Genomic DNA, 25,044 nt, shown 5'->3' on the forward strand with positions numbered 1-25,044 from the left:
AAATGCTGCATAACAATGCTTTATAAATAAAAGTTTTATTATAACCAATTAAATGATCACAAAATAGCACCAATTCCACAAAAATAAATTAAAATAAATTAAACAGTTATAAATACAAACACCCACCACAATACAAAAAAGTATCAAAGCAGCTTCATAACAAAAAAGGTGCCACAATACAAATATCAAATACAGTGCTATTAGGGGAATGGAAAAAAGTGGACAAACTTTTTTTCAGTGTTTCCCCGTCACCTTATTAATTGAAAGCTGCGTGTGATTGGTCAGATGTGTGGAGCACACGCTTGACATGAGGGCAGTGGAGACATTAAGGCACCGACCAAGGAAAAAAACTCTCCGTCTCTGCACTGGCAGAAGCAGAGCAAAACGCGCGAGGAGAGGGAGAGGGAGGGAGAGGGAGAGGGAGAGGGGAGAGACAGCGAGGCACCGAAGGACAAAAAAACGACGTGGGGAAAAAACTGTCGGCTCTGTGGCACTTGCAGAGCATAAGCGCAACGACAGGGAGGCGGAGAGACAGCGAGAAACTGAAAGAAAAAAACCGGCTCCCAAATAGGATCCCAAAACGGCTCCCAATAGCCGCTTTCGGACTGTAGGAACCTTTTAGCCTGGGAATTCCCATGCTGCTTTGCGCTCGATTTCATTCTCACTGCAAAGTCAGCCTGGAAACCACCGCCCTTATTTTTGCCAGAGTTTGGGAACCAATCACAGAACGGGGGGGGGCAGCAAGACGATGACGACGTCTATGCGCTACACCGAAGCTTGTAGAGTGTTAATTCAACATGACAGTGGACACAACGTTACCGTTCAATGCAGCCTTAGAAAGTGTTTCGGAGTAGATTAACCCTAGGGTCATTTGAACCGTGACATCCAGCCAAGTAGCCCACCCGAAGTTTTTCCGATATTGGCTGAACATCAGCTGAGTTACTGAGTTATCCCGAATAGCTTAGTACAAGCGCTAACGGACCCTGGCAGTATCTCCAAAATTACCACACTAAAATCACATGTCATGAAACCAAACTTCTACAGTAGTACAAATATGGTCTGTACTCACAAAACGATGCATTTGGAAGTTTGTACATAGTCCAGGAGTTTATTATTATCATCAACACAAGCCTGATAGCTTTTCTGCTGCTAAAGCTACGTCGACGTCACTTCTGGGAGCTGGGAGCTTCAAAGTAAGATGAGGGTTGAGCTACTACTGTAGACAACAAAGCAAGGCTGCTCAATTTCTCCATTATTAAAATAAATTTACAACTCTACAACATAAAAATTCATGTAGAATATAGCATATAGGCCTACTTTGTTGTCAATTTAAGTAGCTTAGAGCGCAAGTTTACTTTTATTTTCCATTTTTTTCTTCTTCCTCGTCGAATTTCTGTCGTCATCTGGTATAAGTGATACAATTGGCTATGAATCGCGCGCAAAGCAGCATGGGAAATACCTGACGTCATTTGATAGACATTCGTAGCGCCCAATAAACGGCTCTAGGCATTCGTAAACCACGCCTCAAATACGAGAAAATGCACACCTAGTTCCCAGACCACCATTTCATCGAGATTGTGGACGCGTCAGCCAGGCTAGGAACCTTTGGCAGTTCTAATAACCTTTTAATCCGCGGGGCCGTTTTCTCCCGCATTCGGACATACAGGAACTCGGGGCCATCTCCCTTAGTTCCTATAACCATTTCAGCTCCTTCTCCGAGGTCGGGTCTTTTCAGGGTTCTATAGAACACATCTGACGGAGGTGTGTGGTGGTTGGTAAGCTACGCCCCTTGTCATGCTGTCACGGCTGAAATGTTTACTCATACGACACAGACAGAACCAGCGGGTGTTTAATAAGTTAAACTTACACATTGTCTCCTTTGTCTGCGGCGCTCTGCTCTCCTTTTTTACTTAATGAAATGAAAAAGTATCGCCTGCACTCGATCCTTCGTCTCCTGACTCTCTCTGTGAGCTCTTCCAGCCTCGATGATAGACGCCCGATGTGATCGTCCATGATTAATATCACCATCATGCAGACCATGAACACGGTGGCCTCCCCGCTCTCCATATTAGCTTCTTTGTGGTGTTTTTTCTTCTCTCCTTACTTTTACCGGGTTTTGTTGAATGTGGCGCTAAACGGCTAACGTAACACGTCACTGACGCAGACGGCTGCGCGCGGCGCATCAGTCCCTATCAGGTCGCGACTCATGTGCGAATGCCGACTGAAACAGTTCCGCTGGGGAAGGACAGTTATCAGAACGAAATTCGAGTAGGACAGTTCTGATAACTGCGTTCTTAGAACGGCTCTGTCCGAAAGCGGCTATTGTGGAGCCGGTTCCTGTCGTTCACTTCAAAGAGTCGGCTCTTAGAGCCGGATCGTTCGCGACTGACACATCACTACAAGCAAACCTATGCGGAAAAGCTAAGGCAAGATGTTCCCCTTAGTTCTTGTGTCACTGACAGCTTACACCATAAAACAGTCAAATGACATAAATGTAGATGTACTTACTTTTGTGTCTGGACTGGCCGGCTGCTTCTTTTTTAAAAGGCTAAAAAGAAAGAAAAAAAAAGTGCCAAATGCTTAAAAGAATGAAACGTAACCAGTCACGCTTAAGAAAATTATGCAACAAGTGGAAAAAGAGATGCTGAGACAATGAAATCATACGTTACGTGTCACACAAGGACTAAAGGTACAAAAGGCATATTAGCTTTCACCATCATTCACTGACTCACCAGAACAAAAGCAGCACTATTACTAACATCATAAAAAAAGCGATTCCAATTCCAGCTAAGACTGGGAGGGTATGGCTGCCTGAGGAGAAACACAGTCACGTTAGACTGGAAACATGTAATAAAGTTCAAGTTGCAGCCATAGCTGATTAAAATGAGTTATTTAATTATTTTCTTATGAGGACATGATGAACAGGCCATCTGGTCTGAATGTGTAAATAAGTGGCACAAACCGTGCAGAGTTTCTTTCATGTCCAGCATCACCTCAGTTGAGTTGTTTCCTCCCAGACTGCTCCTGACACGGCAGACGTAGAAACCAGTGTGGGACGCCCCCATAGAGGGAAGTGACAGCACCTGACCTGAGCCCACCTGGACCATGGAGCTGGAGATGGGGGTTTCTGTCCTCTTATACCAGGTGTAGTTATCTGCTGCAGGGTTAGCAGTGCTGCTGCAGGTCAGATTTACACTGTTGCCCTCAACAACTGGTTGTGGATCCACTGATACTGAAATGTTCATTGGGCGGTCTGAGAAAAACAAAAGTCCAAATGTTGTATGTGGTTCAGATATATTCCAAAATGAAATAAGTAAAAAAAAAAAAAAAAAATTTAATTTAAAAAAGCAGACTTCTCTGCCTGCTTACACTGAACATCGAGTGTAATCTCTGATGAGTTGATCAAGCTACTGCCTCTCCAGCTGATGCTGTTCCAGGCCCGGCAGTGGTACCGTCCACTGTGGCTCGGCTGGATGTCAGAGATGTTGTGATTCTGCCCCGAACTGACAAACTCTCCATCCCTGTACAGGCTGTATCCACTTTGTGTCACAGGAGGGTTGGCGTCACTGCTGCAGGTGAAAGCAACTGTGCCTCCTTTGATGATGTCTTCTGATGGGCTCATCGTCAGATTTACTTTCTTGGGAGCGTCTGTTTGAGAGAGGATGGGAAGGTGAGGTGTAAACATATAAATGAATTATGATCAAACAGGCTGCCATAACTGAAACGTCAAGTTACATCTGGTTGGAGTAGATAGCTATAAGAGGCAAAAACAAAACACAGACATTTTTTTCACCTGTTTTTGTGTAACCCACTTGGCTCAGCAGTGATATGTGGGTAAGACACCAATCTAGTAGTATCCATCTTTCGGGTATCACCCAAAAGAGGATTTTAATGTTTCTTGTTCTGTAATCAGAATTGTATTCATTTCTAGTATTTCAGCTTGCCCTTGCTAGGATACCAGGACATGCTTCTACTTAAAGTAGCATTTTTCCCTGCTGAAGGGTCACACCAGAATTCCAACCAATCTACTGATCCAAAAGCACATGCAAAATTGCGCAAAACCATTTGGAAAGGCCACAGAAATTTTTGGATGCTGTTCTGTGACCAAAATGGAACTATTTATTTTCTTTGCTATAGTTTCGATGAAAAGAAGAAACCAAATTTGCAACGGGGTCTGAATAATGTCGCTGCCTGCTTCACAGTGAACTGAAGCGATAAGTTGAACTTGATGATATTTTTGGCGTATCACATACTTACAGTGAACTTTCAAGGCTACGGAAGCAGATCTAACTGTCTTTTGTCCAAACAACCCCACACAGTAGTACCTCCCAGCATCTTCTATCCTGGCCCGGAAGACTGAAAGCAAAACAAGTTGTCCATCTTTGAACAAGACAGCTTCCACAGGTTGAGGACAACCTGACGAACAGGTCAGCCTGACAGTGCCTCCCTCTGTCACAGTGCTCGGCTGCACAACAGTGGTCAGCTCTGACATGGAGACAGAAACACATAATCCTTAACTGCTATCATTTTCATTTGTGAGAAGTGAAGGTTTTTCTACTCTTTTGTCATTACCTTTTACAGACAAATAAGCATATCTTTGACTTATAAAACCGCCGAATGTTGCTGTAAAACCAAAAGCATATTCTCCTTCATCAGCAGGTTGGACATTATTGACATTCAGCTTGCAGTCACCCCTGTAGTTGCCAATGTATGTAAAGTCTGGGGGTGATGGAAGGTCAGATAGGGGAAGTAACTTCCGGTTGCCAGATACTTGCTGGACTTTAAACCATCTTACGACAGTGACAATATTCCCAAAGGGGTAGTCGTACTCGCATTTTAAAACAACTGACGTCCCTCTTAGAGCACACTGGTTTTCAAGAGTCACCTTCCAGTTTCCACCCCAGACACCTTTTGGACAAAGATACAACACATGGTCATCACAAACAATCATGATTTGCTATACATTACTTAAACAATGGCTTTACTTACCTGGTATTATTGTAAGAATAATCAGAATCCACCTTTCCATAGTTTAAATTAAACCTGAAACACTGTAGTGGCAACAATATGTGGACAAGAGAAATGGTGAATGGTGTAAAAATAAGAAACCAGGAAGCAAACATCACCGCACGAAAGTAAAAAGCTTAAGCAAAATGATTCTGTATCATGCTTGAGATACTTTTTGTTACGTAAAAAGCAGAAGTGAAAAGTCCTCCCACCCTTGCTTCCTCTCATCATATCGTCACACGTTCTGAGTACTGATTACTTTTAGTTACAAAGCTTTTGTTAAAAAAGTGAATGCAAGCATACAAACTGAGACGGGATGTGGGGAAACAAGACTGTGACAGCTGTTGCGTTAGGCTCACACTGTGTTGGGGCTCACACTGTGTTGGGACACAGTACATTACACACAGTACATACTCAAAGGTCAGTGGAAGTGCATGTTGCATGTTGACATGTTGGTGTTTTCCTGAGAGAGTGAGGAGTATTAAGAGAAAGAGTCAGTTTTAATTTGCAAAATTTCAAGAAAATGTTGTTGGATTGATTTGTGATCTAATTTTTGATCTGATGATATATTTTACTACTCTTCTAAAGAGAATGCTGCATCAGGGATGAAGTTAAAGCCATAATCATGGAACATTTACTGATAGCATTCTGTAAAAATTGGTACACACTTTGGCCAGTTAGTTTTCTTCATCCACTGGGTGGAGTTCCTCGACCATGCAACAGAGACAGGAAAGAAGTTACAGCTGTGCTTGATATCCCAGCACATTTTTACTTTTAAACAGAGTGGGCCATTTTAAGTGATTTGGTCCTTACATATCTTTTTGCTTGTCTGTTTGATGTGCTGAGTGACCCACATCATGGACACCTAATCTCCATCTGTTGTTCACCTATGTGGGTTTGAAGGATTTTGACCTTGGAGACATTTAAAGCTTGTTAAAGCCTGGTTTTTGATTCTTAAAACTGCAGATGCATTACATAACAGGTACAGCACAGTTACTGTTTTGATACTTCAAACTTCAGACTTTGAATGTACATTGTGCTTGGTGTCCATGTGCAAGCAGAGCCAGTTGAATTTGAATTGATTGAATCCATTGAAAAGAAAAGCCCCTTGAGACGTGGTAGCTAATGTACAATGGGGGTCCTAAAACACATGCAGTAGGATAAAACACTTTCAAACAACATTACAGAAGACTAAACACAAAATTCCCGGGACAAAGACACAAGGACCTTGAATGTTTCTGAGCAAATATGATAATGTATATGGGACAGTATATAAGGAACAATCAGAAACAACGTGCTTCCAAGTACTGAACCCAGTGAAAAGATCTAGTTTGAAGCGCCAATTCAGTAAATCGTGGATAAAACAGTTATAAACAAAACTGAGAAGGCTAAGATGAGTGCGATGTGTGTCTTAACCATACATGTATAAAGTACTAGCGATTCAGACTTGAGTAGAAGTACAAGTACTCTATCAAAAAAGTGACTTGAGTAGAAGTAGAAGTGCTCTTTGAGCACCGTACTTAAGTGGAAGTACTAAAGTATTAAACATGTTTTGTACTTAAGTATTGCAAGTAGTTTATTTTTAAACTACTCAAGTACTGAAAGTAAAAGTAAAAGTATTGTGTAGTGTAGTTATTAAAGAAATCAGTCGAAAGTTTGAAAATCAAATTGTTTATATTATTCAAAATGTTTGGCTGTAACAGCAGTACAGCGGAATGTACAAGAGCACCTTAAAACATTGAGCTTAACTCTTTTGAACAAAAGAACATGTATTGGCAAGTATGTCCCTTCCCCCTTTAAAGCATCTCCCATCACGTCACATATTACACATTTTCTTTTCATCCTTGCCATTTTCTTTCAACTTGTTAAAAAAATCTCAAGGCCAATAGGCCACATACAAATACAAATGCCATGTAAAAACAAAAAGTGATTAGAACACCTGAAAACACTGGGCTTAACTCTTTGTGAACAAACAGATCAAGCATGTCCCCTCTCCATTTAAAGCATCCCTCCCCTCTCTTTCCTGCTTGTGCTTTTTTTTCTCTACAACTTTTCCCCTTCTTAAACTGTGTGCAGGCTTGTGTGTCTCTCTGTGTGTGTTTTTATATGTATGTTTGCGTGTTTGTATGCGTGTGGGTGTGTTTGTGCATGAATGAGTGTATGTTTTTGTGTGTGTGTGTGCATTTATAATAACGAGTAACGATGCAGCACATAAAAAATGTATCGAAGTAAAAGTACTAAACTCATTGAAAATATGTACTGAAGTAAAAGTGGAAGTAGGAGAAAAAAGTAATACTCCAGTAGAGTACAGATACAGCATTTTAGTACTTAAGTAGAGTAGTGAAGTAGTTCTACTTCGTTACTATACATCTCTGGTCTTAACAAACATCATTGGCATAACCAGTTATGGCAAGTAGAATTTAATAGATTAGCTTTCCTCTAACTTCAAAGGTAAAACAAGTAATCAGCCTATAAAGTGAGCAGTATCATTGCATTGCAAAACAGTTTAAAAGTGGCTGCAATATTCAATTTCCCCTTACATTTTGTAATGTCACATCTTTGCCATCATGGACAAAGTAACACACACCCATGTGGCAATGTTTTCTTAAACCTATCAGTGTCAATGTGGAAATTTCCCAATTGCATTGTGAAAATGGTGCAGTCCAACGTGCAATTATCAAAACTAGGTTCAAAACTAGCTAATCAGCCAGTAAATAGGTCAATATGTAGATCCTTCTGAGAGCAACATCTATTTATATGAACATCTATTCCAAAAAGGATAAGATGCTGTAAAATGTAATCAAAAACAGAATGCAACCATTTTTCACAAAATGTTAAAAGTGAGACAGTTTACTCTTCTTTGAAAATATTAGCTCATCTTTTGATTGGCTTAAAAGTTGGCTTACAAATGTCTAAAAACAGGTTGTGATGTTGGCCACACAAAAAGCTGGAAGAACATCTCGCAACTAATTAGGTTAACTGGCAACAGATCAGTATCATGACTGGGTATAGAAAAGAGCACCTGCGGGAAGCTGAGTCTCTAAAGACCAATTTATGGTCGGTGACGCAAGACGCAATGCAAGACGCAACGCAAGCCCTTGCGCGGTTGCGAGCCCCCTCTTGCGTGCTTGCATGTGTCACCTCAATTTTCTAAACTTCACGCAAGACGCGAGCGCAAGCCACTATCTACATCACATCCGGCGGCGTGTTCATCTTCCGGTTTCATCCCCTAATAAAAGACCGCTGTTTTCAAACGCCAAGGTAGAAAGCGAAGAAGAAGAAGAAGAAGAAGAAGAAGAAGAAGATTTTGATTTTTAACAAAACATTTATTGACAATGATACAACTTTACACAATCAGGTCACATAAGCTAAATAATTAAATAAATAAATAAATAAATAAATATTTACATTAGTAGCTTGTTGTATATGAGTTCTTGATTTGAAACAGTGCACAGTACATTGTTAAAACCCCACACTTGTAAGAAATTATTTAAGTCCCCTGTGGCTCTGTGGAAGCAAAACTCCAACCTCAACCTGGCCTTGATGTTGCACTTCCACAGAGCCACAGCATCAAGATGAGGTCCAGTCTGCAATTTATCACGGCGAGTTATATAAATGGACATTTTTGCCTCCGAGATTAAATAATTTAAAATGCGGGATTTAAAACTAGTGGCTCGACTGTGATGCACACCGTAGATAAAAACAGAATTGGTAAAAACCACGCCAAAAAGGCTAAAAACTCTTGTTAAAAATTGTAAAAAACTAGTCAACCGTACACAATCTATAAAAACATGAAAAATACTCTCGGACAACCTACAAAAAGGACACTCATTTAAAACCCCCGGACTGATGACCGATAAAAACGAGTTTGTGGCGATGGCGCCGTGAAGAATTCTCCACTGGAGGTCACCAGTCCGTTTCTTTATAGGAGGCTTGTACAAAGTCCTCCACTGTGGTTTTTGTCCTCCAAATTTGTCGCTCCAGACACAGCTTGGTCTTTTGTTGAGAGTTCTTTTGTTAAATATCTTTGTACAGTATGTGTACAGTACTTTTGGTCCAGTTTTACAAAAATCCATCCCTGGCACGACACTCTGCAGCAGGGGACCATCGTCTTCTGCAAAACCTGGGTCCAGGACCACATCTGGGAACGGGTCGTTTGGGTCAGGCAGGCACTTTTTTGTTGCATGAATCTCCAGGAGCCGCCTCTCCCCAGCCGTCAGCCGCTCCTTCACCCGCTCCAGGAATCGCTGTACCAGCCTGGCGGACCGGACTCCAAGCAGCGAGCCAACCTCCTGGACGTCAGAGAGGTCAGGTCCAGCAACTCGCACGAGACGCCGCAGGGTCACCGTCCCGGACCTGGACAACACCTCAGACAGACCCGGCACACTGCTGTCGCTGACGTCCAGCCTTGCTCCACACACCAGTGGTTCTTTTAAAAGCCAATACAGAGAATTATGCACTTTTGCTCTTTGCAGTTTAAAAAGAGCACAGGATTTAAAAACACCCTGATAAAATTGAGGCAACCCTTTTAACTTTAAAAAGCTAAAATTTGTTAAAAACAGAGCAGCATCCAGCCCCAGAAAGTTAACCCGTCTGAGGATACAGCTGGCCACGTCTTTCCATACAGGAGATCCTGTCAGGTATTTTTGTATGAACTGTAAACGAAATGTAGCTGTTCTACTGGCCAGGTGGACAAGGCCCTGGCCCCCCTCCTCTCGTGGTAAAAACAAGACAGATTGTGGCACCCAGTGTAGACCATCCCAAAAAAAGTCGACCATCTCTGACTGTATTTTGACTAATAATCCAGATGGTGGGTCTAACACAGACAGTTTGTGCCACAACTGTGAGGCAACAAGGTTGTTTAAAACCAGCACTCTGCCTCTATACGACATTTGCGAGTGCAGCCATTTCCACTTTGCCAGTTTGTTCTTTATTTTTTGCTCGACATTTTCCCAGTTTTTATTCACAATTTCTTTACTGCCTAAAAACACACCAAGATATTTAAAACCATCCGTTTTCCAAATAAGACCTTGAGGGAGAACTGGGAGCCCATCAGTCCATTCACCAACAGCCAGGGCTTCGCTTTTCCCCCAGTTCACCCTCGCAGCAGACAGTGCAGAGAACTTATCTGTGATCTTGGTTAAAATGCTAACATCTAGCTGATCTTTTATAAAAACAACAACATCATCAGCGTAGGCAGATAAAACTATTTTGTTATTAAAACCGGGTAAAACCAGACCACAAACAGTCGAGCGTATTTTCTGGAGGAGGGGTTCCAGGGAGAGTGCGTAGAGCATCCCCGAGAGCGCGCAGCCCTACCGAACGCCTCTACACACCCTAAAAGGAGCACACAGGCTACCGTTGATCTTCAGCACACTCTCAATGTCACTGTACATTACCTGGATCTTGGCAATAAGACCCTCGCTGAACCCAAACTTCCCCATGGTTTTCCAGAGGAAGCCGTGTTCAACGCGGTCAAATGCCTTTTCTTGATCTAATGAAATCAAGCCAGTTTGTAAACCCAATGAACCAGAGACTTCCAAAATATCTCGAATTAGGCAGATGTTATCTACCATGGACCTGCTGGGGACGCAATAGGTCTGGTCCCGGTGGATGACCTGCTCCATAGCTTTCCCCAGCCTCGTGGCCAGGGCCTTGGAGAGGATTTTGTAGTCCGTGCAGAGGAGGGACACAGGGCGCCAGTTCTTGATGTCCTGCAGGTTGCCTTTCTTGGGCAGCAGGGTGATGACCGCCCTGCGGCAGGACAAAGGGAGTGAGCCAGTGGACAGACTTTCATTGTAGACATCTAGCAGGTCTTTTGCCAGAATGTCCCAGTAGGCCTTGTAGAACTCCACAGTGAGCCCATCAACGCCCGGGGACCTCTGGCCCTGCATGCCGAGGAGGGCTGTGTGGAGTTCCTGAAGCCCCAGAGGGCGCTCCAGCTCGGAGTTGGTCTCCTCAGAGACCTGGGGTAGTTCATTGCAGAACTCCCGAAACAGTTCCTCGTTCTCTTGGTATTCACTGTGGAATAACGAACGGTAAAACTCCACTGCCCTCCTCCTTATCTCACCCGGCTCACTCAACGGCTGCCCTGTGTCTGACAGCAAAGAGTGGATCTGCTTCCTCTGCCCGTGCTTCCTCTCCAAGTTAAAGAAAAAGCTAGAGGGAGCATCCATCTCCTTGATGTTCTGGACCCGGGACCTGACCAATGCGCCTTGGACCTTGCTTTCCAGCAGGTTTGCTAAAGTTAGCCTTTTAGACTTGAGAGCTTCAATATGCTCTTGATTTCCTGTGGATTCACTAAGTCGTTCTAATTCCACTATATTTATCTCCAGATCTCTTATAGATCCGGTAATGTCACTGGTGACATTGAGAGTGTGCTGCTGACTCAGCATCTTTATTTGAACTTTACCATGGTCCCACCACTGTTTAAGACAAGTAAAATCAGATTTTCTTTGTCTAAAACCAGTCCAAAAATAACATAAAACCTCCTTAAAACTCCGATCATAAGTTAGAGCAGAATTAAAATGCCAGTAAGCGCTTCTAGGTAAAATGTTTCTGATTAAAACACTACCTAAAAGCAACGAGTGATCTGTAAAAGCCACCGGTAAAATCTGGCAAGTTTTAAACACGTTAAAATGGTGTTTAAAACAATAAAAACGATCAAGACGAGCTAAAGAGATTCTATTTTCATTGATGTGGGACCATGTGTACTGCCTGGAACCTGCATGCATCCTTCTCCATGCATCCACCAGGCCATGGGACGAGACCAGCCGCCGCAGAGCGTGTTGGGCCGCTGGATGCGGCTCTGCGTGATTGCGGTCTAAAAACTCGTTTTCAGTGCAATTAAAATCCCCACCTATAAAAACATAATCCTCAGACCCACAATCACCCAGCCGTTCCCCAATTTTCTCAAAAAAACGCTTCTTCTCTGCATTGGTGATAGGAGCATAAATATTAATAAAAACTATACTAAAATGATCAAACTGTGTCTTCACTAAAAGACACCTCCCCTGAACGACGTGTTCAATTACTGTGGAGTTTGGGGTGAAAGCTCTAGAAAAAAGAAAGCCGACCCCTGCACTCTGGGAGGTGCCATGACTTAGTATGACCTCCCCCCTCCACTCTCTGCTCCAGTCTGTTTCAACTAAATGATCACTGTGCGTTTCTTGCAAATAAATGACATCAATTTTCTTTCGCTCTAAGGTTTGATAAATCAAAGCCCGTTTTTCAGCCTCCCTCGCCCCATTAAGATTCAAAGATGCTATTTTAAAAGAATCCATATTGGCTAAAAGGCTAAAAACGATGTACAAAAAGACTTTAAATAATATTAAAGTGCTGCTGTGCATCATTTTTCTTAGAGCTGTTTTCTAACCTTTGTCATTACTTTCTTTAACCTGTAAATTTCTGTTTCTGTAAATCCTGATGTTTCTTTATTCCTAATATGATACCTCGCAGAGAAGTAAAACATTTTCAAATTAGGAAAATGGCTCTCAATTTTTATCCCTTTCAGCCCTTTAGTTTCTTTCAAAAATATTTTAAAAGATTCTGCAGGGTATCTAGCTTCTTTGCTGCTTGATTGTGTCACAGATAATTCACTGCTGTCAGAGAACCAGCTCTCGGCGTCGCTGCTGTCCGACACCTCCTTTCTCTCTGCAGCCAGCTTGCTTGCCTGTTTACTGGCCTGAACAGCAGTCACCACATTCCTCCGTTTGCTTCGCCTCTTTATCGGGGCAGAAGCCTCCAGCTCCATCGCCTCCTCCGCCTCACTTTTATCTCCCTCCACTCCAGCACCAAAAACCGACTCTGCACTGTTCTGTCCGTCCACCTGCACCTCTCCTTTCTCTCCCTGATCTCCACACACTACATGCTCCTCATCCCCCTGCTCTGTCTGCACACCGTCACCCTCCACTATACTTTCACTATCATTCACCCCATCAACACACAACACCGTGCTCCCATCTTCTCCCACACATCCACTCATTTTCACACTCTTCACAACTTCTATCGACACCTCAACCTTACCTTCCCCTGGCTCCTCCGCATCAGCCGCGGGCCCCTCCGCGGCCGCAGCGGGCTCCCCCGCGGCCGCCGCGGGCCCCCCCGCGGCCGCAGCGGGCTCCCCCGCGGCCGCAGCCTCGCCAGGTGGGTCTCTCACCTGCTCAGCAGCAGCAGCGGGCTGCTGCCGCTGCTTCGCCGCACTCGGCGGGGCCGGCCCGACCCTGTCTGGACACATTTTAATAATGTGGCCCTCCTGGCCGCAGCCAAAACACTTCATGCCAGCCGATGTAGCAAAAAGCACATAATCAAATTCATCTACTCTTACATGAAACCTTAGATTTAGCTCTTCATCCCTTCTATTCAAAATCATAAACAGTTGTCTTCTGTGTGAGACAACATGTTTTAGCAGTGGCGACTTACACCCAGACGCTATCTTTTTAATGGGCGACACCACCTTGCCATGCCTTGACAGCTCTCCAATCAAAAACTCGTCGCTGATAAACGGAGGCACATTTGACAGCGTTATTTTAATCGCCGGTGACGTTAGTGGCGTTACCTGTAAAAACAGTCCGTCCACCGAAACGCCAGTCTCCACCAGCTGCTGAGCCTGCTCCACCTTCTCCACAAATAACACAACGGCTCCACTCATCCGAGCCGCCGACTTAATGGCCCCATGCCCAATCACCTCTCCCACCGCCAAACAAACTTCCTCCACGCTGCACGGAGACCCAGCGCCCACCTTGACGCCGTTCCTCCGTGTCAGCGTGGAGAAAGACCCACCACCAGACATCCCAACCACCATGGCGCCGCCAGACGCCGGCCAGCCAGGCACGCCTGACGGCCACACCCGAACCGAAAGCAAAAAACCCTTAAAAACGTGACAAAACTAACACAAAACTACAATTAAACAACTAACATAAACACCAGTGAAAAGACAGTAAGAAAAAACAAAGATAGAATATATAATCACTCGCGCTCTCTTTCGCTCTTCTTCCGCTCTCCACTCACCCTCCTCTCACGCGAAGAAGAAGAAGAAGAAGAAGACTTGGTAAATAAACAAGCAAACTGCCACGCCCACAGATGTCAATGTAGTAGGCTTCTCTAAGGTCGTCATTGAAAAAAAAACATTGCTCCACCTACTATCCTGGTGGTGAATTTCCTTTCATCATAGTAGGCTTCTCTAAGGTCGTCATTGAAAAAACCCACTGCTCCACCTACTGTCCTGGCGGTGAATCGCCACGCAGCACGCGCAACCGCTGACAAAGCAAAATGAAGCATAAACGTCTCGAGCCATTAACGCAAGACGCAAGCGCAAGGGCAGTTAAAAGAAGTATAAATTAAGCTTAAGAAGTGAAGATGGGCAGAGTTTCAGCAATCTGCAACAACTTTGTTATCATCAACAACTTGTAAAGGAATTTTAGAAAAATGTTCCTCAACTTAACTTTTCGAAATCTTTGAATATTCCATCATCTACAGTAGTTAATGGTATCAAAATATTCTGAGAATCTGGGGACATCTCTGCGTGCCAGAGACATGGCAAAGTAATATTGGATGTCTGTAATTTTTTGGGCCCTTTGACAGCACTGCATTAAAAACAGCTTGATTCTGTTATGAAAATCACTACATGGACTCAAAAACACTTCCAGAAATGATTGTCTTATTTTCTGTTCCCGTGCCATCCACAAATGCAAGTCAGAGCTCTGTCATGGAGAGAAGAAGCCAGATGTAAACATGATCTTTTTGAGCTGAAGTTATTTAAAATGGTCCAGGGCAAAGTGGAAAACTGTTCTATGGTCAGTTGAATTGTAAATGGGAAATTCTTTTGGAAATTATGGATGTTGTGTGCCCTGGGCTTAAGAGGTGAGGGACTGTCCAGCTTGTTATCACCACTCAGCTCAGAAGACTGAGCACCACACCATACCAACTTTATGGAATTGGGATTGTAAATGTAATGTAAATTAAAGTGAAATCCCAATAAAGTATAATAGAAAAACAAAGCAATGCAAAAAGAACAGAGTAAGTCTTTTCTTTGTTTTATTTTTCTTCAGTGTAACAAACTTCAGTGTGTAATCCACATTGTTCATTCCTTAGTGTAGAAAAAAGCTGTGTTAATCAAACAAAGCTATATTGACTAAATTAATGTGGCAGGAGAAGCAATCAGATTAAGCCAAATGCACGTGGAAATTTATCTTAAATACTGCATATGCATGTCAATTTGAACCTCTACAGGTTCTCCCTGCTAATACATCTGATATCACACTGTCATTTTTCTACAACTTTTACAGAAGGTGCTAGGGTTTGGAGACGGATATGTTTGCATACAAACAATCAGCGTTTTCACTTGTCAGGGGATTCCCTCTGCCTCTGCTTGGTTGAAAACATTTGTGCAAAGAATTAACAAACAACACATAAATTAAGACTGGTACAGAGAAAATAAGTGCAAGCAAGGCTTTCAGAGTTTTGTCTTTAATGCTTTCTTCTTGACATTCTTCAAGCACTGTCATTTCATCAGGCAGCATGGCATAGTGAGATACACAGAAAGAAAAGGGAAGACATGCAATGCAGTTCAAGAGCTGGGTTCGATGACTGGTCCACTTGCTGCCTTCAGAGAGAATCTCTCTGATCGCGAATGGTGTCAGGCTTCACAGGGATACTGTGCGACAGGTAGACAGAAGCAGAGTGATTGGTTTAAATGTGAATGGCACATGTTTTTCCAAAAAACCCAAGTATAGACAGTATAGAGACAGTATAGACAGTAGAATATCAAGAGTAGAAACATCTGTAATATTTATTTCATAAAGGTATTTTAACTGAATTCAATTGAGGATTTTTTTTAAATATATCTTGGAGAATGTGTGGGTTTCATTTGTCTTTGGCAACAGTTGTTGCAAACTCCTCAGATTGTTGCAAACTCCTCAGATTTTGTGCCTAATTGATTTCAACAGGTATTCTGAGCACCAAAGTAAATCTTTCAGGGGCCTAACTTTGTTGGATTACCACCCAAACTTACACCTTTCTGCTCTATGCGTGTGTGACTGTCGTACCTCAACTGGGTAAGAAATGGGTATATCAGACCTAGATAAAACTGAGACTTTGGGTTTACACATGACCGCAGTGAGACAGGAAAGGTGTCATACCTGATGAGGTTGTTTCCTCCTGGTCAGCGGCGCGACTGGGGCAGTAAAGTGTAAACTACTTTGGAGGAATCCTTTGGTTTTCTCTCACTACCCAGTGGCAGGTTCTGCACCTGCACATGATCCGTACTGAGCCAACAAAAAACAGGAATGACATGACTTTATCTCCAATCAATTAAAAAGAAAAACTAGATGCTCCAGAAGCACTAAAGAGTTTTGTATTGTCCTATTATAAGCAAAAAGGTGTTAGAAATCACAGAGAGAGTAAAAAAGAAAGAAACCAGCACATCCACAGTGACAATCAGCTTAGAAGAATTGTTGCAGAATGAAAAAGAAGAAAGATGACAGTCGATCTTCTTGAAAAATATAAGGGAAGATATAAAAACCTGGACAACTTGGAGTAGTGGACAGTGATGTAGTTGGAGGCATGGCTGCGACTTCCAGCTTCTGTGATTGGCAGGGTGTCCATCAGAGGAACGATGGAGGGATGGGAGCTGTCACTCAAGTCCTCTGGCTCCTCCTGCACACACACACGTAAAATAATTCATATTACCCTCGTATTCCATTGTTATATAAACCTCAGATTAGATAGTGTTGCTCACTGGTATGTCGGACATCTTGCCCTTTCTAGCTGGGAAGGTATGTTCGGCTGACTCATAGAGCGTGGTGTCAGTTGATACTGATGGACGCTGGGGTCACACACACATAGGGCAAAACATAGAATTACAATCTGACTTCATTGTGGAATGCTGTTTTTTTTTTTTTTTTTTTAATTTTGCTCCAGCAAAAACAATGGACAAAAATAGTTACAAGACAGATGTACCTTGTTTGCATCTTCTACTGAGTCAGTGTCCACTCTGTGCATGTTCTTACTGAGAAGACAGACACACAGACAAAAAAAAAAAGTAAGAAAAGCCTCCTCAAAAGTTATGCAAGAAAACAAGAGTTTTTCTTTTAAAGTCCTTATATAGGGTACAGGAATAGCTCTGTTGTGGTGGTAGCAGTACTTCTGGTCACCTGATCATGATGGCCACCGTGAGAGTGATGAGCCCAGCAGAGACACCCACTGCTGAAGCCAAGGCAATTACCTTTAGACGACCTGACAGCAGAGGGATTACAAGGGTTATCTGCTGACTACGGACATGAAGGAAACAGAGGAAGTGATGGATGGATTAAAACAGAAGTGGAGCAAGCTAAAAACAAACAGCAGACATAAAAATAGAAACAGAACAGAAAGTGATTAAAGAGCTAGCAGTGCATCAATGAGCGACCGTCTAGACTTGAGTCTGGTGTTTCCACTTCTGATTTCCAAACCTTCTTCAGCTGTTTAGACTCAAATAGTAGTTTTCCACAGCACCTCATCACCTCCTCCTCTCCTCTCATCGTTAGAGCGCTTTACATGACTCACCGTGACTCATAGAAAAACAGTCAGAAATCACAAGACAATGAAAGCCAGAGCCCGGACCACTGTGATAGTGACAGGGAAGTTTCATCACTCATTGTTTCAAACACACAGAAACCAAATCTAAACTCTCCTGTGGCATAATTACAGCTGAATACTCAAAGTCAGGGTTTTTTATAGAGTGTCTGAGATAATCAGAAGCATATCTGTAAATAGGAGGCAGGTATGTTTCACTACGGTTATCAGTGACACCTCATCTCAAAGAATGCACCACTAAAACTGACAAAGAGAGAAAAAGGGGAAACATGTGCAACAGCATTGTGGGGTTGTGACAGAACACAGCGGAGATGAGGCATTTTAGGCCTTCAGTCTTCAGGTTTCAACAGCTGATGGGATATTTCAGGTTGAAAACTTATTGGTGCTGTTAGAAGAAAAGTAAAAAAATCAACAAACGCAACAGGACATGTGACCATGCAAGAAAACATCCGTACCTCTGACTCTAACCGTGAGGACCGGAGAGCTATGAGCTCCAATTCGATTCCTGGCCTCACAGTAATACTGACCGCTTTCACCAGTGCCAACTTCAGAGAAGGTGAAGACAGGACCAGACTTGGTACTCCACGCTGCATGACAGAGAGCAGAAAAGGAGAAGATATACTTAGCCATTATACTACAAGACAAAAAGACAAACCGCACAAATGCCATGTGTGGCTTCACTGACTACAAATAATCCCCACACAGCGAGTTATTGAAAGTATTGTTGATTTTGTAATGTTAACCTTGAGTGGAACCACATTTTTACGATGCTAACATTGTACAGAGCCCCCGTCCAGAGCTAAACGGTGCCATGTGAAGTTGTCCACTGCTGGGTTGGCCTGACTGCTGCAGGTCAGAGTCAAAGGTCGGCCAGCATCCACCACACTGGAAGGGCGAGCCAGAACTGAAGTGTTCTTAGGGGGATCTGGAGAGAGCATCAGAGAAAAAGAGATTATTCCTTAAGTCCTTGTTTTTTCTAGCGAGTAACTGACTAAAACCAAGAGAGAGCCTATGATCTTAGTGTTACTGTTTAAGATAAGAGGAGACTGAGAAGAAGCATCTTAAGAGGCAGGAGAGAAACTTCAGAGATGGAGAGTTTCAAAAATACAGCAACTGTTCATCATGTTCATAATAAACATAATAAAAACATTTTCACCCTCGATGATTTCCAAACATGTCACACATACACTCATCAAAATTACCATACTTACAGAGCACAGTGAGCGTAGCAACAGGGGAGGTTTGGGAACCCAGTCGGTTTGATGCTATGCAGTAATACTGACCAGCGTGATGAGCACGCACAGATGGGAAGGTCAGGTTCTGAAAATGACCGTTAGTCATCACCTGGTCACCTAGGATACGATACCAAGCATACCTGCAGAAGAGATTATGAAGCTGATGACGACGATGAAAAGGACTCATGGCACTGGGCAAAAACCAAATAATAGAATTTCTTATTTGAAGGATGGTCATAGTCTGAATTTGGATCATTGTAATGTAATGATGAGTAAAACAACAGAAACACTTATTAGTTCCCTGATTAAAGAACTGTAGCTGAATTATGTATAGTTCACCTGCAAGACAATTACACTGACATTGAAAACTTCAGAAGACCATTCTATCCAAAGTAACTTACAAAGTGAGGAAACAATATTTCTGCTTTGTGTGATTGATGTAATCTATCATTGTTGTACCTGCTGGGGGGAGGGTTGGAGTGGCTGACACAGTTCAGGTTCACATATGAGCCTTCTTTAATGTCTCTTTGGGGACTCATCAACACATGCGTGTTCTTCGGTGAGTCTAAACATGCAAGATAAACAGAATCAGGAGCATCATTACTGAATTGTTATAAGAATTAACACAGTGCACATGCAAATAACAAAGTAACACATCTTAAAATCAACTGTAAACACACATACTGCAACAAGAAAGAAAGAAACAAGCAACAGCAACAGGAACAACTATTTTACACAACAGAAAAGTCTTTAAATTGGATCTTATTGTTTCTCCTTACAATACACAATGAAACAAATTCTTCAGTTAATTCCATAAATTACTTTTGAAATATTTTATAATAGCCATTTCTAGTAGCCATCCATATTTTATTTGAATGACTCACAAATTAATGGAATATTGTTTTTTTCATTTTGAAAAAAAAAGTTTTTATCCTCAATTGTCATGCTGTGGGGTGAACTATAAACTATAAAGCCATGCCAGAAACTCACAGGTGACATTTAGCAGGAGTGATCTGGAGCGATCTGTTCCCAGTGAGTTGCGTGCCACACAGTAATACTCTCCTTTGTCTGTGTATTTCAGGTAGGACAGGTGGAGCCGAGGACTGAAGCTGTCTGGGATGCTGCCACTTTCCATGTCTGGGAAGAAAGAATAAGATTACTGCAAACATAGTCTTGGACCGCCAGAAAAATCCAAACACAAGTATGAAAAGGTATAATGCTTTTAAAAAATCCCTTCCTACAGGTTATTAAAACACATCTGCATGACAGAATTAACATCACAGTATTAACGGATTCATGCTTGAAAGCTTTTTTCTTAGTTAAACTACAGGCTCTGGGAATAGATGGCAGAAATCCTGAGTACAAAGACATTAACTTCTTATACTATATAATTTAGATTCATATATAGGAAGGGACCAGAGAGCTACAGAAATAGGAGCCTGCCAGTAACACTGTCTGCAGATGGAAAAGGCAGACAATCCCAGGTGCACTCATACCAAGCAAGGTTAAATAAGAGATTGAAAAGTCATAAAAAAAACTTCCCATAAGCACTTTAAAATTGATCATTAGCAATCATTATTAGACTGATTGTTGACAGACAAAGTATGGCGACATAGTGCCTTGTACCTTTGAACCATGCAAAGCTCTCTACAGGTGGAGCTGCATCACTGCTGCAGGTCAAAGTAACGGACCCTCCCTCTGACACCTCCCCTACAGGAAAGACTGCTATGGAGGTGGAGTAAGGACTGTCTGCAGGGGAGAGAAAACTCATTTAGGCTGGAGTTCGAATAGCATGACATACAATCTGTTTATACGGTATAAAATATGATAAATACATTCATTCAATTCATCGGGGTCAGTCTGAGGCACATAGATTTATTTTGTATTATAGGGGCTGGAAAAACCTCAAACCCCAATTCTGTTATTTGCTAACTCATTTGAATCTTTGTTTGTCAGGATTTGGCATAGAAGGAGGATCCACCACAGACTTAGTTTTTCTTAGCAAGGATGGACCATTGTGCCAAACTCCTTCAAAGAATCACAGTAAGTGCCAAATAAAAAAAGTTTGTCTCTGCAAGATTGCAATGAATTTTTGTCAGTTAACATCTACAGTGCAAAATTTTGAGAAATGAAATAGTGAGTCTGGGGGAATCTCCGAGTATACAGGTAATGGACAGAATTCCATGTTGGATGCACAGGATCTTGGCATTATCAGGTGTCACCCCACGAATATAGCCACATCTATTTTTGGAGAGTTCTGCTAGCATCATATTGAAGTTTGTTTATATTTTCTGTATGCAAGAAGTTGGTCTGTAAAGAAAATTAAAATAATTTCTTGAGTCTGTTGAATAAAGGTCCAAACTAATTCTAAAAAATTATTCAAGTTTAAGTTTTTATACCAATTTAGAAAACTCCTGAGCTTTTCTGGATATCCTCTAAGTTTGTATTTCTTCAACATTAAACCAACCCCCCTGTTTAGATGCTGTGTTTTTGTTCCATCTGTAAGGCACTTGTCTTATGCACTGTTGCATGATGTAAACGCTGAGGGGTTTATTTTCAAACTAAGAAAAAAACAAAGTTGTTTAATCTGTATGCTTTTAATCCCAGATTCATGTAAACATTCTTATACATGAACAATCCCGAACAGCCTCTTCTTTTGTTGACTGGGTTTACTTACGTCCCAGAGTCAGAGAGAGTGATGGTGACTGTACATTCTGTGGTGGGATCGGTCGGCAGGTGTATGCCCCAGTGTGCTGCTGGTCAAAGCGGTTAATAATCATCCATTTCTCATAGGAACCAAGGTTTAGTCCGTTCCTGTGTGCGAGAGCATCACATAATGCTGTATTTGGCAATATCATTATAATGCAGTTTAGACATAAATACTGTGTGTATAGCTGAAATCTACATTTACCTGTAGAGTGCAAGACTCCTTCCCAGAGCGGCACATCCACTCGCCTGGCAGCTGACATAGACTGTCTCTCCAAACCCAAACATGTTGGCAGGTCTGGCTGGATGCGCCTTGACCTGGAGGTCTGAAAAACAAAGGAAGAGACACATGCACACACAAAACATTGGCTACAATGCAGATGAGTTTAGATGACCTGAAATGTCACAGCACTTTTAGTTTAGGCCAACCTACCTGTTACCTGAAGAGTGACTGTGTCCGGGGAGGTCCATCTCCCCAGCGGCTGGTCTGTCTCAAACCTGAAGTGATACTGACCAGCATCACTCAGCTTCACACCCCGAATCTGGACCGAACAGCTAGAATAGCTGCCCCCGATGTAGCTGGAATGTAGAATAAATTGCGATGATTTACTTTAGATTTGTGGAAACTTTCAAAACCATAATTCCAATTTAAAACATCTGCCACATGCAGTTCCTCCGACCGTGTGCGTCCGCGGTATGACAGGCTTATCTGGTTGAGGTCAGTATGGTGGACGAACTCCCTGTGACCCTCAGCAGACACACGGAACCACATGACTCGCTTCACAGTGTGACCTGAGACAATCAGGAAGACAGAACAAAACTGAACTGGGACACAAAGAGAATTATAATATCTGCTGTAAAGAAAACATGATGGGGAAAAGGAGTTGAGAATTAAGAAATTAAATGAGTATTGAGGCTTAAATTGAAGCTTAGTCTGTATTCTATAGGGATTTATCAATATAGATAAATAAGATGGTAAAAAATATATTCAATGCTCAATAGTGATCAGATGATTTAAATAGAAAAAAAAACAAGTAAAGGATATAGATATTTCTTACCTGACGGGTAGTCATAACGACAGGGGAGTGTGACTGTGGTCCCTGCCCACACACAGATCTCCCGGCGAGAAAATGAAACACTCCACCTGCTCTGAGTACCTGCAGGACACATAAACAGGTAGTAAAGACAAATCTATGAACATGGACATACAAGATAATGCAAATTATCATAGGAAAAGCAGTCATCTACCAATCAGAAGGTCAGTGGTGCAACCCCAGGCCTACCCGGACCGCATGTTGAAGTGTCCTTGGGAAAGACACTGAATCCTTTGATGAGTCCATCAGTGTGTGATAAAGCACTGACCTGCCTGTGATACCGTAGAGACTAAGAAGTGCTGTGTGAGTGCGTGTGAATTGGTAAATGTAGCTTGTAGTGTATAAGAGCTTTAGTCAACTGGACTAGAAAAGTGCTTTCTAAATACACACCATTCACCGGTTACACAACAAGAGGCACAAATACAACTGACAGCCGCAATTTAAAAAAGTTTGTAATGCTGCTTTTTCCAATAATGTTGTCCCATTCTTGTCTGATATATGATTCCAGTCACGCAATAGTCCTGGATATTATTGCTTTTTCTTTTGAGTGTGTTTCGTGATGTGCCAAATCTTTTCTATCAGTGACAGGTGTGTACTGCAGGAAGGCGAGTCCAGTGACTGGACTCTTTAACTGTCATAAAAGAGCCCGGGTGCTGGACTCGCCTGCCATACAGATGTTTAAATATGAGGCCAGATGGCTTGTAATCAGCAATTCCCTCTCCTCTTTAGTCAGGAGCATGTAGCTTCCACGATTTTAAAAAAGAATTTCAAATTTCACTGTGTCTCACCACAGAACAGTTTTTGACTTTGCCTTAGTCCATTTTTATTGAGCTTTGGCCCAGAGTAGACAGCAGCATATCTGGATCATGTTTACCAATGGTTTTTTCTTTGCATTATGGAGCCTTAACCTGCATTTACGGATGGCAGAGTGAACTGTGTTAACAGACTAAATGATTTCTGGAAGTGTTCCTGAGCCCATGCAATGTTTTTAATGCAGTGCTGCCTGAGAGCCCAAAGACCACTGGCATACAATATTGATTTTTGCCAATGATCCCATGCTTACAGAGATGTCTTCAGATTATCTGTATATTTTAATGACAATATATACAACAGAAGATGGAATATTCAAAGTATTTATAAGTTTTGGAACATTATTCTGAAATTGCCTCATTTGTAGAGGCAGATTTTTGCAGACTGCTGAATATCTGCAGTCTGCAAGTCATGTTACCGACCTATTGCCACATAATCGAATCAGTTACGTTCCTCCAGCTGTTTCCGTTTAGTACCACTCACTTTTCTGTTCTAATTATATCTAAGAAAAAATAAATGCATTCAAATTCTCTGATGCCTTATCATCTACTGGCTGACCTGTCCACAAACTATATATGCCACATAGAACAAAACAGGCTATTGAAGGCATAGGGAAAGCATTCTTGGAAAGTAAAAGCAGCCAGTTCAAATAACCATCAAGTAAATTTTTCCATCAGTGTGTTGGAAAACTTGTCAAACCACAGATCTCGGTGCTCAGTTTAGACAGTGACATGTAAAAGTGAAGCAGTGACAATGAGCCTTGATGTGCAGCCGTGGTGTCATCCTGCCTGCCTGATTACCTTGCACAAAAAGCAATCAATACTTATAAATAAACCTGAGCGTAAAGGCAAGGGCACTTGGCTGGAGAACGCTTTGTACATAATGGTTTCTAACAGTCCCTTATTTTCTAAAACTGTTGTCACTTGACAACCAGAATGTGTGAAATAGAAAGCTGGAACATTAAACAAATATCCAACTAGTAATTTGTTGTCCCTTTAAATACTTTGCACATCATTCAGTTCAGATTTGGTCCACAGAAAGAAAGAAAAACATTAATTTCTAATGTATTTGGGCATTTATGGCTTACCTGGGAAAGCTGTGAGAATGGTTCCCAGAACTAAAACACCTGCCAACATCTCCGCTGACGCGAGCTCTGTAATGTCACCCGATGAGGAGAAAAACACGAGTAGAGAGAGATCTGAACATCACTTAATGGAGATAAAAATCTTACAGATGTTCAAAGATAAAATTACTCACCTCCTAGAGTATCTACATTCACCTCAGCCAGTGAAAGAGAGGGACTAAAAGGATGTGTGCAACCCTGACAGCGATGGAAGAGAAGAGATTTAAAGCAATGAGAGTTGTGTCGTGATTGGGATCGGTTGGTATGAGATGGGAGGAGTAGTGGAAGGGGCAAAAGGAGGAGGATGAGGAAGAGTTTTTTTTTTTTACCGTAAGCACTGCTACCTCCTCACCCTTTGTTGCCATGTTGCTTTTTTACTCTACTTCACCCTGTGAAACTACTTATTAAGGTCAGTGCCCTGATTGATTAATTGAACCGAACAGAACAATAAGAGTATAATAGTAAAGCTGGGGACCATAAAACTTAAAAAAAAACA

General features: G+C 42.1%; 2 protein-coding genes across 5 annotated transcripts in view; both read right to left on the reverse strand.

Moving 5' to 3' along the window:
* The window catches only part of LOC142379762 (B-cell receptor CD22-like), an 8,798-nt gene extending 3,156 nt beyond the window's left edge, over positions 1 to 5,642 (reverse strand). Inside the window, exons 1-7 of one of the 3 annotated variants that reach the window (XM_075465009.1) lie at positions 4,990 to 5,641; positions 4,573 to 4,908; positions 4,258 to 4,485; positions 3,370 to 3,648; positions 2,963 to 3,253; positions 2,733 to 2,811; positions 2,509 to 2,548 (exon numbers count right to left, since the gene is read on the reverse strand). In XM_075465009.1, coding sequence (XP_075321124.1) covers positions 2,509 to 2,548; positions 2,733 to 2,811; positions 2,963 to 3,253; positions 3,370 to 3,648; positions 4,258 to 4,485; positions 4,573 to 4,908; positions 4,990 to 5,029 — 1,293 coding nt within the window. In that variant the 5' untranslated portion in view covers positions 5,030 to 5,641. Of the gene's footprint in view, positions 1 to 2,508; positions 2,549 to 2,732; positions 2,812 to 2,962; positions 3,254 to 3,369; positions 3,649 to 4,257; positions 4,486 to 4,572 lie in introns of all 3 variants that reach the window. The other 2 variants (XM_075465010.1, XM_075465008.1) reach the window with 2 other exon arrangements.
* Positions 5,643 to 15,056: 9,414 nt separating this feature from the next.
* LOC142379765 (B-cell receptor CD22) lies at positions 15,057 to 24,812 on the reverse strand. 2 transcript variants are annotated; one of them, XM_075465015.1, is made up of 19 exons: positions 24,683 to 24,812; positions 24,513 to 24,578; positions 22,580 to 22,678; positions 22,202 to 22,313; positions 21,955 to 22,100; positions 21,727 to 21,847; positions 21,493 to 21,629; positions 20,442 to 20,564; positions 19,806 to 19,952; positions 19,275 to 19,380; positions 18,792 to 18,955; positions 18,356 to 18,505; positions 18,036 to 18,167; positions 17,160 to 17,241; positions 16,966 to 17,014; positions 16,745 to 16,831; positions 16,529 to 16,662; positions 16,146 to 16,271; positions 15,057 to 15,661 (listed from the first exon to the last, which is right to left on the reverse strand). In XM_075465015.1, exons 2-18 carry the CDS (start codon positions 24,559 to 24,561, stop codon positions 16,169 to 16,171), a joined length of 1,941 nt encoding a protein of 646 aa, XP_075321130.1. In that variant the 5' UTR covers positions 24,562 to 24,578; positions 24,683 to 24,812; the 3' UTR covers positions 15,057 to 15,661; positions 16,146 to 16,168. The 2 variants fall into 2 exon arrangements, with proteins under 2 accessions (XP_075321130.1, XP_075321131.1); XM_075465016.1 differs by lacking the exons at positions 24,513 to 24,578; positions 24,683 to 24,812 and adding an exon at positions 22,770 to 23,731.
* Between the last annotated feature and the right edge of the window lie 232 nt (positions 24,813 to 25,044).

The sequence above is a fragment of the Odontesthes bonariensis genome, chromosome 5, assembly GCF_027942865.1.
Source record: "Odontesthes bonariensis isolate fOdoBon6 chromosome 5, fOdoBon6.hap1, whole genome shotgun sequence".
Lineage (NCBI taxonomy): Eukaryota > Metazoa > Chordata > Actinopteri > Atheriniformes > Atherinopsidae > Odontesthes > Odontesthes bonariensis.

What these genes read in the sequence shown, in the direction of transcription:
- LOC142379765 (XM_075465015.1), bottom strand. Translation starts at nt 24,561, where the DNA reads ATGTTGGCAGGTGTTTTAGTTCTGGGAACCATTCTCACAGCTTTCCCA. An exon ending in GAGCTTTGCATGGTTCAAAG is followed by an intron (nt 19,953 to 20,441) that starts GTACAAGGCACT and finishes CTTTCTTCCCAG; the next exon opens with ACATGGAAAGTGGCAGCATC. An exon ending in GCAAGATGTCCGACATACCA is followed by an intron (nt 16,663 to 16,744) that starts GTGAGCAACACT and finishes GTGTGTGTGCAG; the next exon opens with GAGGAGCCAGAGGACTTGAG.